The following is a 13,549-nucleotide window of genomic DNA, read 5'->3' as shown; positions in this document are numbered from 1 at the left end:
TAACAGAACTGGTGCAGTATTCATTGCTTAGACAAAATCATTGTTGATTAATACACACATAAACCAGATTTTCATTACTAGAACATTAGGACATGTCTAGTTATAAACTTATACTTCACTTGTACTGTTACAACACAATCAAGCGTCTAGACAAGGGCGGATGTCAGGACGAAGAATAGTGTAACTAGGAAAATGCTTTGATGAACCACACCAATCAAATATAGAACATTACAACAGCAACAACAACAATAAATACTACCTAGGAATATCCGTTTCATCATGTATTTTGAGCATTCAGCAAAATCAAGAAGACCATCAGTCTAATTTATATTCACCTGAGGAATCGCACCTCCGGCTTGGACGATCTGTTTCTCTAGCTGCAACGACATTACATTAAAAAGATTGCATTAAGAAAAGGGTTCGAGAGCAGAACTCAAGTAGGTTTTATGCAAAGTGTAGAACTCACATTGAAGAGATCCTGAAGTTTGGTCTTTAGCATCTTATATTCATAATCCACCTGCTGCAGACACCTTAAACACCTACACCATATAACATTATCATAATTTAGAATAATTAATTTCAGAAATCAAACAAATCCAATAACATTTCGCATCAACAATCTAAACTTATACACTGGAGAAAAAGGTGGCAACTTGTTTTGGACAGCACTCACCCTTCACGGTTCTGAACATCACAACATTCCTTGAAAGATATACACACATTTTTTACCCTCCTTGCACCAACACTGTGTACAAAGCAGAGAGTGAGCCATTAAATCAATGTATTTTGATTTCTTAAAACTTCATAATTACAATGAAGAAAGGTTCACCGCTTCCTCTATAAAAAAAACATGATCATGGATATACCTTGAGCTACTACCCTTGAGTTGATGCACCCCTGAATCAACCTGTTTGAAATCCACATTTTCTGGCCTCTCCCTAATTATAAGACACGAAGTTCCAGACACAGTACACACATAACATTCTTGACAAAAAAAAAAAACAAGTACACACATAACAGAGCTGATGGAAGACTTACAGTGATCTAGACATGCTATTAATAAGCTTGGAACAGTCGTCAAAGAAAAGAGAGACAACCTCAGCTACAAAATCAGGAGTGCCTTCATCTTGCAACTTTCTCAACTCAGTGAACTGATTATCCAGAAATCCCTTTAAAAAAAAAAGAAGATAGTATTCTTTTTTAAAAAGCCTTCAAATTTAAAATGCATAGAGTAGTACCTACCATAAAAGCTTATATATAACCCTGAAACTATTTCTATAACCCCAAGTCAAATCAAACTAAAACAATCAACCAAAGAGGAGCTCACTCAGTTTCAAATCCAACCTGTTGATAAAGAGAAACGAGGTAGTCTTGAAACTGTCTCTGCAACTTAGCAACGACGGTGTTCATGGCGTGGAGCTCTCTATTCAAATACACACTTATACCTTCATCATCGTCAGAATAAAACCAACTAGAAAATACAACACAAAAGGTGTAGAAGCCAGAGAAACAAAAATGGGCAGTGGAGTCCAAAAGAAAAGCTCAGATCGATCTGAGACAGAGATTTTGCGCTACGAGACAGATCAACTCTCAAGAAGCGAGGACATAACTTTGGGATTTGCAGAGACACACAGACAAATCTGATCGGAGGAGCCTCAAAGCTTATTACCACCTTCCGTTGACTGTTTCTTTACTTGCAAAAGATTTTGCAGTCATTAACTGACCAGACCAGATAGATAACTTTAACTTTATCATTTTATTCATTTATTTATTACTACTAGTAATTGATTAACTCAACTAATTACGTGAGATTAGGGAAATGCTGCAATTTGACGGTGGCACCGCACTGGCACCATTATATCTCATTTATATTAATATATAGAAACATTAAAAAATTGTAACACGTAGTTTGTAATAATTACAAAAGAGCCGAGTTATCAGTTAATTAAGATGTCAATTAATCTTACGTAGCAGCTTAAAATCAGTTGAACAAAATCTTGGTTCAAAATCTAAATTATTAGGGAATATTATATCAATCCAAAATATAATAAGCGTGTATTATCTCAATAAATAAAAGCTACAAAATTACTTTAAATGATTAACATATATATGACGATTAATGATTATGAATAATAAAAAGTTGATAACAATTTTTGCATCATTCATCATTTTTGTTTAATTTTATATTATTAAAAAAAATTAAACAATCATATTAACCATATAATAAAAAAATTTAGTTTTTTTCTTATATTTTATATTTTAAATTTTTTAAAACGACTATAAATTGCAAAAAATGTTAAAAATCCCGTTGAAAATTTTATGGCCAATGACTTGATTTTTTTTGTTATAACAAGCTACAAATGATAACAATCATATTAATATGAATTTTTATTTAATAGATATCCATATTAAATTATATTATATATATTAATATCATTTAAATTAAACTATGTACCATTTAAAAATACATAAATATGTTAATTTTGAAATTTGCATTGAAAGAATATTGAAACCTTAATATTTTAATTTTGAAATTTGCATTGAAAAATACCACATCGAAAATTTTGAGATTAATTGTTTAAATGATTTGTTACATCAAATATACAAATGTTAATAAAACCATATGAGTAGAAAGTCTCAATAATAAATATTTATATTAAAATATGTTATATATTTATGTCAATATTTTTTTTAATATAATTATATAACATATAAAATAAATAGAATGATTATTTTGATTTATTTACCATAAATATATTGTAAATAAACAAGAGGTATTGTTCTGATTTCTATAATCTCCTATATATTAATTGAGAAACAATTGATTACTCTAACAAGTGTAATATTTTATTAATTAATATTGCTCAAAAATCTTACAAAAGATCGATACAACTAAGATTTATTTAGAAGTTATTGAAATCCGCTAGCGAGAACATGGATTTCACAACAAATTTTTTTCCTAACTCTAACCTTCTTTCCATTCGTCGCAACACCGACGTAGAATATTTGAAAGTGTCAATCGACAATCTGAAATAATACGTTTTTAAGTCAACCATTGTTTTTTTTAAATGGACCTAGAACAATTTTTAATGATTAACTAAATAGACCACATACATAGTAAAATATGTTTTGGTTTAAAAATTGTTGCATACCCAAAATTAATATGAACCATCTTCATTTTTGTTTAAATTTTGTCACAATAAAAATATAAGATTGAACAAAAAATCCGAATCCAAACAAAACGAACCAAGGCCGATCCAAAGAATAGTACTGAACCTTAACCAAAATTGGTTAGATATCCGAATGGATTCAAGATTTTGATATCTAGATAACCAAAACCAAACCCGATCCAAATCGAAATATTTTAGGTATCCAAATACATCAGAACAAGATTTATATACTTAAATATGTTAATTATTTTTAAATTTAATATTTAAAAGAATATACAAAATATATAAAACGTTTAAATTTTCCAAAATACTTGGAAATACATACAAATAGTTATAAGTACATGTTTAAAATAGCTGAACGATACTTATAATATCTAAAATACTTAAAATATCTATTGATTTCTTATCCAAATATTTAAGCTAAACCAATTGTTATGTTAAGTTTAAGTATTTCGACATATATTATTCAAATTTATATGTTATATATTATTTTATATTTAGATTTTGAAAAATATAAAGTATATATAAACTTGAATTTTTGAAAAGAAATTCAATAGGTTATGTGAACCCAAACCCGAACTAAACTCGCAAATAACCGAACCGAACCAAACTCTCAAGGATCTGAATCAAACCAAATGGTACTCGAATGTCCACATCTAATCAAATGTAAAAAAAGTTATTGATAAAAAAATGTATATTGTTTATAGTATTTAAGTACAATATATTTGTAAAAAAATGTACTCTGTGCAGGGTGCGGGTTAGAATAATTACCCTGCGCAGAGCGCGGGTTATCATCTAGTTATTTTTTAGTACTCCCTTTGTTCTCGAAAGTAAAATTTTCTAAAGTGTTCACGCTTATTAAAAATTCAACAAATGTTTATAATTTAATTTTTTGTTTACTTTATTATACAATTTTCAATAACTTTTCACCAATGAAATTTAATCAATTCAAATATTTTCATTTAATATTTTTTAAAAGTATAAAAAAGTACTTTAAAAATATTGAAAATCTATCTTTGTAGATCAAGTAAAAAATCTAAAACATCTTACTTTGGGGAACGGAGGAAGTATTATTTACTTACTATTAGAGTAATTAATTAGCTCAACTAATTACGTGAGATTAGGGAAATGCTGCAACTTGACGGTGGCACCATTAATTCTCTTTTTTTTTTATGACAGGTGGTTGCATTTATTTAGTTTATCCCTCCTCCTAATCTATGAATTTGTTTTGGTGTTTGCTAATTAATCATCAGTCCACGTAAATGATTTAAGTAACTAAAAAATGGTCTTCCTCCATTATGGATAATCATTCCTCATACTTTATCAGCTAAATTTGGTGTTTGCTACTTTATTGATTAATAAATTTAATATTAAGTCAACTTGTTTTTTCTTATTAAGACATCTATTTTTGGTCACAACTTTCTTTTGTTTTTAGTAATACGAAAGACACAAGTGTATGGAGAATTTGAGATGCGCATAGCATTTTAGGAAAGCTTTAAACCAGAAAAAAAAAAAGAAACAGCAACACTAAATGGATCGTTCTCATGAAAGAAAAGCTTTCGATGAGATGAAAATAGGCGCGAAAGGCCTGGCGGATTCAGGAATCACTGAGATTCCAGCCATGTTCCGTGCACCTCCGACCATTTTAGCAAGCCTGAAAGCAGCACGAGCTTCTCAGCAGGTGAACATCCCCACCATTGATCTAAAGGGAGGAAGCGTACACTACAAGGATCAAGACTTGACGACGCGGAGGAACGTTGTGGAGCAGATCAGAGAAGCGGCTGAGAAATGGGGTTTCTTCCGAGTGACCAACCACGGGATCTCGCTCGAGTTGCAGGAGAGGATGCTTGGAGGGATTCGTGGGTTTCACGAGCAAGACTTGCAAGTTAGGAAACAGTTCTACTCTCGTGATCACACTCGAAACTTTCTTTACTACACCAACGTTGATCTATTCACCTCTGCCTCTGCCAGCTGGAGAGACACCGTTATTTGTTATATGGCTCCGGATCCTCCCCGATCTCAGGACTTGCCAGCTGTTTTCGGGTAAGGTTTTGAGTCTTTAATTTGACTAGTGTCTAATTTTCAACACGGTCTGAAATGTTTTGTCATTGTTACGTGACATTTTGATCAATCATGGATATACAAATAATGATATTATTCACTAAAAATAATGTAAAAGTCTTAGTGTGTATATATATAGATGATGCTAATTAAGCATGGAAACATTTGATGTGGCAGGGAGGTTATGTTGGAGTACTCAAAGGAAGTGATGAGTTTAGGTGAATTGATCTTTGAGCTTCTATCAGAGGCTTTAGGATTGAACCCTAACCACCTCAAGGAAATGGATTGCGCCAAGTCTCAGATGCTGACTGGCCAATACTACCCACCTTGCCCTCAGCCTGACCTTACTTTAGGCTTAAGCAAGCACAGTGATTTTGCTTTTCTCACCGTTCTACTTCAGGACAATATTGGAGGACTTCAAGTTCTACATGACCAAGCCTGGATTGATGTTCCTCCTGTCCCTGGATCTTTTGTCATTAACATTGGAGATCTTCTACAGGTTAAAAAGAAACTGTTGTGGCTTGTAGCTTCCTTCCTTCAATTAACGGATTAAGCATAAATATATATGAAGCTCTTTTATTTTGTTGTGTGCAGTTCATAACCAACGACAAGTTCATAAGCGCGGAGCATAGGGTGATAGCAAATGAATCTTCTGAAGCGCGTGTTTCAGTGCCATGTTTCTTCACCACGTTCAAGAAGGCGAATCCTCGAGTATATGGACCCATCAAAGAGCTCCTCTCAGAAGATAACCCTCCCAAGTATAGAGACTGTTCCATCACCGAGTTCTCAGACATCTTCAGTTCAAAAGAGATCACCATTACTAGGTTGCTCCATCTCAGGATCTGAAACATATATCCATCATTGCTATAATCTGTCCAACTCTTAGTTACGTTTGGTCTTCCTCTTATAATATGTGCCGCGACACTACTTGTAAGATATTTGAAATCTTTGAATAAGGTATACTATGAAAACTAATATTTCATCTTCACGCCATCATGTATACAATAATGTACACCTTCCCGAAGCTTATAGCCTCATCATCACCAGACCAAGCCATGATATTTCATTTTTTTCATAAAATATTTATATTTTCTGTAAATGGGAAAGACCCAGCTCTATAAATTATCATACACATAGTAAGGCCTAGTTCAAGGCTGACTTCCAGAACAAAGCCCAAGCCCCAAATAGAGGGTATCATGATATCATCCCTTATATATTAATTGACTTATATATTAATTGAAAAGCATTACAACCTTTAAATGTAGTCACGTGTCATTACTAGAATGATTTTCAAAATTCTTAAAAAAATAGGTTGATCCATCTAAATATATATTAATTTTTTTTATTAAATTAACAATCAAATTGATTAATAATGCATATAAAATATTCTCTATTCTTTTCTTAAATAAAAGTTACGGAATTACCTAATATGGTTAACATTTATATAACAATTAATGATTTTGAATAATAAAGATTTGATAATAATTTTTGCATCCTCAATCCTTTTTGTTTAATTTATATTATTAAAATTCTTAAGCATTAACATTAATCATATAATAAAAAAATTTAGATTTTTTCGTATATGTTATATTTAAAAAATTTTAAAACGACTATAAATTAATAAAACTGTTAAAAGACTAACACTTAAAACTTTGTGAACAATGTTATACTTTTTTTCTTATAAAAAAAATATAAATGATCATTAAATCATATGAATATGAAGTATCATTTAATAGATATTCAAATTAAATATATATATATATCATCTATACTATTATTTGCGAAGTAAATTTTTGGAATCGAGCTCTCACGTTGAAAGTTAGAGCGGTTAATATCTATAATACCCTTAATGAATTTTATATATAATTAATTATCAAAAACGAATTTTTATTAATAAAATTAACTTTTTAAAAATAAGATAATTCTTATATATTGTGTTGTTATCTTAAAACATATTTTTCCACTATAAAATTTTAAAATAAAATATAAAGCAATTATAATAAATTCAGTGGTTAAAGTCAATGTTATCTTTAATAAATTTATAATTAATTACCAAAAACTAATTTTTATTAATAAAATTAATTTTTTAAAAAATAAGAAAATTCTTATATATTATTTTGTTATCTTAAAACATATTTCTCAATTATAAAATTTAAAATTGCGAAGTAAATTTTTGGAATCGAGCTCTCACGTTGAAAGTTAGAGCGGTTAATATCTATAATACCCTTAATGAATTTTATATATAATTAATTATCAAAAACGAATTTTTATTAATAAAATTAACTTTTTAAAAATAAGATAATTCTTATATATTGTGTTGTTATCTTAAAACATATTTTTCCACTATAAAATTTAAAAATAAAATATATAGCAATTATAATAAATTCAGTGGTTAAAGTCAATGTTATCTTTAATAAATTTATAATTAATTACCAAAAACTAATTTTTATTAATAAAATTAATTTTTTTAAAAAATAAGAAAATTCTTATATATTATTTTGTTATCTTAAAACATATTTCTCAATTATAAAATTTAAAAATAAATATAAAACAATTATAATAAATTCAGTGGTTAAAGTCAATGTTATCTTTAATAAATTTTAATTAAATATATATATTTAATTAGATTTTTGTCATATATATATATATATATATATATATATATGTTTGATTTAATTGTTTTCAATTTTTATTAATAAAATTAACTATTTAAAAAATAAGATAATTCTTATATATTGTGTTGTTAGCTTAAAACATATTTATCAACTATATATTTAAAAATAAAATATAAAACAATTATATAAATTCAGTGGTTAAAGTCAGTGTTATCTTTAATAAATTTATAATTAATTATCAAAAACGAATTTTTATGAATAAAATTAACTTTTTAAAAAATAAGAAATTCTTATATATTTTGTTGTTATCTTAAAACATATTTTTCAATTATAAATTTTTTAAAAAAATATAAAACAATTATAATAAATTCAGTGGTTAAAGTCAATGTTATCTTTAATAAATTTTAATTAAACATATATATTTAATTATATTTTTGTCATATATATATATATGTGTGATTTACTTTTTTTGAAAACATAAATAATAAGTTATTATGCTGATTTTTAATTAATAAAAAATAAACTAATAAATATTTGTAAAACGATTAAGCCCGCATATGCGGGCAAGACACCTAGTTTAAATTAAACTATATGTCATAAAAATATATAAATACGTTAATTTCGAAATTTATATTGAAAATGAATTAAGACCTGAATATTTTAATTTTGAACATTTTTCATATAAAATATTCTAAGTACATCATTATACAACAAGGCGATATACTATTTGATTTTACTGGTGTTAATTATTAGTTTATTATTTCTTTGTAAGGGAGACTTGAAATATATGATTTTTGTAACCATCTTGAAATATATGATTAATTGGAAGTAATATTATTATATGAAGAATCTATAATTCTTTATACGAAGAATCTGTATTACTTGGGAAAGAAGTCGGTTAAGCTTAATATGGCATAATTTATAGTTACTAAAAAGTACAATACATTGAATGCAATCTATATACATAGATGCCTCCAATTACTTTTAAAGTCGTATTAGTTTCTAACAAGGCAATAATATATCATGTTTTTTCTTGTGTGAACATACCTCCTGTATATTAATCCTCGAGCATTACAACATACTAGGTTAAGACCCGCGCCTTGCGCGGGATAAACATTATATATATAAATTATTTTATATATTATATGTTTCTAACCTATGAAACAATAAATATATATTGAATAATTAAAAAGTCAGTAACTATTACCTATATAATTAAGTTGGTGCGAACATATAAATAAATTTTATTAATCCAAAAAAATATTTTTTTCTATTTGATATGGTATATAATTAAATTTAAATGATAGTAACATATATATAGTATATTTTAATATTAATATTTATTAAATGATGCTTTTTGCTCATGTTTTTATTATTATTTGTATCTATTATAGCAAAAAATTTAAATTACTGATAACAAAACTTTCACTGTGAGATTAATAGTTTATGTAATTTCTAATATTTTTAAAAATTAATTTGTCAATATTTTTTCAATTTTTTTTTGTTAAAAGTAAATTTCAAAATTAAGATATTTATTTATTTTCTTATATGACATATAATTTAATATGCATATACATATATATTTTTATATATATATTATTTTTAATACTTATTAAATGACACTTTCAACTTATATGATTTTTTAATTATTTGTATCATGTCATAACAAAAAGTTTAAAGCATATATCACAAAATTTGAATGTGAAACTTTTAATGGTTTTACTAATTTATACTCGTTTTTTAAAATTCAAAATACAACATATAAAGAATTTTTTTAATTTTTATTAAATGGTTACTATGATTGTTTAATTTATTTTAATAGTTTAAAATTAAACAAAATAATATAACATACACTTATTTTTATCAAATCTTTATTATTCAAAGTCATTAATTGTCATATATAATTTAGTCATATTAGGTAATTCCGTAATTTTATTTATGGAAATAATGAAGTACATTAATAATGTATTTATGGTTAGTTTAATAAAAAGTTTATTATATATTTAGATGGACCAACATATTTCTCTAAGGATTCTAAGAATCATTCTAGTGATGACATGTGGCTACAAAAAAATGTTGTAATGCTTCTCAAATAATATATAGGGGATTTTTGTAGCCACGTAACATCACGAGGATGATTCTAAAAATTCTTAGAAAAATAAGTTAGTCGATAAAAACTTATATTATATTTTTATTAAACTAACTATCAAATTAATTATTAGTGTACCAATAATATTATTTTATTTCCTTAAATAAAAGCTACGAAATTACCTAATATGGTTAACATATATATGACAATTAATGTTTATGAATAATACATAATTGATAACAATTTTTGTATCCTCTCTCTTTTTTTGTTTAATTTTATAATATTAAAAAAAAATTAAACAATCACATTAAAGATAAATAAAAAAAGTTATTTTTTCTTATATGTTATATTTTGAAATTTTAAAACCGACTAGAAATTACTAAAAAAATGTTAAAATTCACATTGTAAATTTTGTGATCAATAGTTTATTTTTTTTTTGTTCAAGCAAAATACAAATGATCATATATCGTAGAGGTGAGAGTTCATATACACGTTCGGGTTCGTATCGGGTATTTAGGATTTTTGGGTATTTCAGTATAAAGGTATAGAACATGTTCGGGTATATCTACACTTCGGGTGTTGTTCGGGTATTTTATGTTTGGGTTCGGATATTTTGGTCGGGTTCGGATATTAAAATTTTGAAGAAAAATTAAATAAATTAGTCATTGCTAAATTTCTTTTGTATTTAAAATATATTTTTAACTTAACTGGTTTTCTAATTTTCAAAAGATTAAACTTTTAATAGGTTTGAAGATAAAACTTTAAAATAGAAAACTACTAATTTAGTTGTTGTTTTATAATTTTAGATACAACTTTTATTAATGCAAGAAACAAGAGTTTGATATGTATTTTTAAGTGAGTAGCAAATGATTTTGTCCACAATTATATGTATATTATCTAATTTTCAGCAAAGTGCATCACTAATATAAATATTTTGATTAAAATGAGAGGAGTAAATTAGAAATATAGGGTCAAGTATACTTATGTTTGGTTATCTTCGGATATCATTCAAGTTTGGATATTACCCGTTCGGGTTCGGATATTATCTGTTTGGGTTAGGATATTCAATCTCTCCAAATTCAATAATTGTTTGGTATTTTGCTACTTCGGTTCTGATTTTCGGATCGGATTCAGATACATGTTCGGGTATCGGATAAAATGCTCAACCATAATAAATCGTATGAATATGAAGTTTTATATATATATATATATGTATATTAATATTATTTGAAATAAATTATGTACTATATACAAATATATAAATATGTTAATTTAAAATTTCCAGTGATAAATTATTGAGATCTTAATATTATAATTTTAAAATTTATATAGAAAAATCTCACATTAATTTTTTTGTGATTAATGGTTTAAATTTTTGTTACAGCAAATATACAAATGTTAAAAAATAATATGAGTATGAAGTGTCAATAATAAATATTATATTAAATATACTATATATCTATGTCAATATCAATAAATTTTAATTTATATCATATAAAATAAATAAAATGATGGTTTTGATTTATTTATCAAAAACGTGATTGTAAATTACAAAAAAGTATTGATTTTAATTTATGTGATTACTCTAATGTATATACTTTTATGAATACAAATTTTTTTTTTTAAATAGGTGGTTTCTCATATCTTATTTCATCATGAGAATCCCATAAACACACTTCTTCAAATCAAAGTGATTTTTAATATTGGAAACACTATATATATATATATATTATTTCATTCAGATTAAATAATTTATACTTGATTTTTATTCTTGAAAAGCTTTTAATAAAATATCATGACAAGATTCCAATCACCTCCTTTTGAGTTTGTTCGAAGAATGAGAGATTTGATCACTCGTCTAATATTGTTTCTCCTTAATATCCTATCTAACTATTATAATTGTAAGAATGAGAGATTTGAACTATTTATTATAAGTTTTCTGGTTTATCATTTAATAAATCAAACAGTTCTTAGTTTATATATAATTTACATATACTAGAATGGTAAAGTATTATATATATTTTTATTTGTATACTATTAAGTAACTAAATCTCAAAAGTCTATGCTAATAAAATAAGTAATTTGTTCTGTTGTTCTACAATTAGATGATTTTTAGACCAAACTGGTGAATATATACTAGATAGACATTTATATTTCACTTCTGCACTTATATTCTATAATAGCTTGATATATTAGACATGAACACTAACCTGTTAATATAGTTTACCGGTGATTTTCTTCAAAATTTTGATTTTTAGATTTATATCTGGAGTGGAACTAATTTTTACAGATGTCCATCTTTTTAAATTCACACTTATGTAATTCACCAAATTTATAGAAAAGTTAAAAAAAAAAAATAAACTAAACTCATATTAATGCAACAAAGATGAGAACGAAAGCACAATTTTATAGAGGTAGAAAATGAAATTACTTATAGAAAGTCAATAGTAAATAAATCGAGAACAGAAAACCCAATCCCATTTCGTCATTATTCAATCGATATTGCATATTTGGTTTTGGTGATTTGTATCGCCCACAATAATTAATTTCTTTTTGTGCACATAAAGTTTTAAAAATAATTAAAATAATATGTAATACGTTAACTCTTTAACAACGATGATACATTTAAGAGATCAACTTTTGTATTTGTCATTTTATAATCGATAAAGATCGTAGTGTTGCAAAATATTAAAATTATTTAATAAAGAAGCATTAGTATAAAAACTCACTCGGTTATCATCTAGTCTTATCATAATCATCAAAACAATCACATAATCGACTATCTTTTCTGGTGTGGTTCGTATATAGGCATCAATAAAAGAAAGTGGCGACGACTGACAAAACCGATAATTGATTTTGGACCACAATAAAGTTAGAGACATGTGATTTCGAGAAAATGGACCCTTTTTGCTTATCATACTGTTTTAAGTGCCTTGTTCTGTATCCTCTTGCCACGATGTGGTTATGACATGACATTTACATCTCTATTGAGCTGTCGAGGTCGGAGTTTACTGTTCAAATTAGGGTTTAACGGAGCCTGAGAAATCACTATTATAAACAAAAAAGGCAATAAGACGAAGTATTGATGACAAAATCTTTGTAGGAATGCCCTCTTTTTGGCAAATTTGAAAGAGAGTACAGTTGTGTTAAAAAAAAAAAGAGTACAGTTTAATTTTGGTGTTTATTAATTTATAGAGTTATTAATTTACAAAAAAAAATTTTAAATTTTTTTAAAATTTTTTTAGAATACATATTCTCTATAAAATATGAAAACCATTGATTTTACCGTGTATACATTAATTAAATTTTAGAAATTTGACTTTTCTATTTTTCTGTCATATCATTTGGTGTATATGAAATATGCTTGAATTTAAATGTGGTTTTAGATAAAATTTTAATAAATAATATCAAAATATACTAAATTGTTAAAAAAATATACAGATGGTTCTATTGTGAATATCTATATATATAAAAGAGTGTTTGGTTCACTCCTGGGGTGTCCACATAGGCGGACACGTCACTAATTCGTGCGATGTCGTGCTGACACCTGTCCCCGAATAAAAACGCGTCGTTTCATTTAAGTTTGTTATGGCGTGAGCTTTTGATCGTAATGT

General features: G+C 26.4%; 2 protein-coding genes across 3 annotated transcripts; one reads left to right on the top strand and one right to left on the bottom strand.

Moving 5' to 3' along the window:
- Positions 1–1,853, bottom strand: LOC103844506 (histidine-containing phosphotransfer protein 5). 2 transcript variants are annotated; one of them, XM_018655228.2, is made up of 7 exons: positions 1,610–1,833; positions 1,345–1,423; positions 1,039–1,169; positions 867–938; positions 674–745; positions 467–539; positions 41–377 (listed from the first exon to the last, which is right to left on the bottom strand). In XM_018655228.2, exons 2-7 carry the CDS (start codon positions 1,408–1,410, stop codon positions 321–323), a joined length of 471 nt encoding a protein of 156 aa, XP_018510744.1. In that variant the 5' UTR covers positions 1,411–1,423; positions 1,610–1,833; the 3' UTR covers positions 41–320. The 2 variants fall into 2 exon arrangements, 1 of the variants encoding a protein (XP_018510744.1); XR_004452655.1 differs by having other exon boundaries at positions 1–377; positions 633–745; positions 1,345–1,853.
- Positions 1,854–2,294: 441 nt separating this feature from the next.
- LOC103844507 (1-aminocyclopropane-1-carboxylate oxidase homolog 5) lies at positions 2,295–6,219 on the top strand. Its single transcript, XM_009121296.3, has 3 exons — positions 2,295–5,213; positions 5,409–5,730; positions 5,826–6,219. The coding sequence occupies exons 1-3, from the start codon at positions 4,702–4,704 to the stop codon at positions 6,075–6,077; spliced, it is 1,086 nt and encodes a 361-aa protein (XP_009119544.1). The 5' UTR covers positions 2,295–4,701; the 3' UTR covers positions 6,078–6,219.
- The last annotated feature ends 7,330 nt before the right edge of the window (positions 6,220–13,549 follow it).

Source organism: Brassica rapa, chromosome A10 (genome assembly GCF_000309985.2).
Source record: "Brassica rapa cultivar Chiifu-401-42 chromosome A10, CAAS_Brap_v3.01, whole genome shotgun sequence".
Classification (NCBI taxonomy): Eukaryota; Viridiplantae; Streptophyta; class Magnoliopsida; order Brassicales; family Brassicaceae; genus Brassica; species Brassica rapa.
This window is presented reverse-complemented; position numbering and strand designations above follow the sequence as displayed.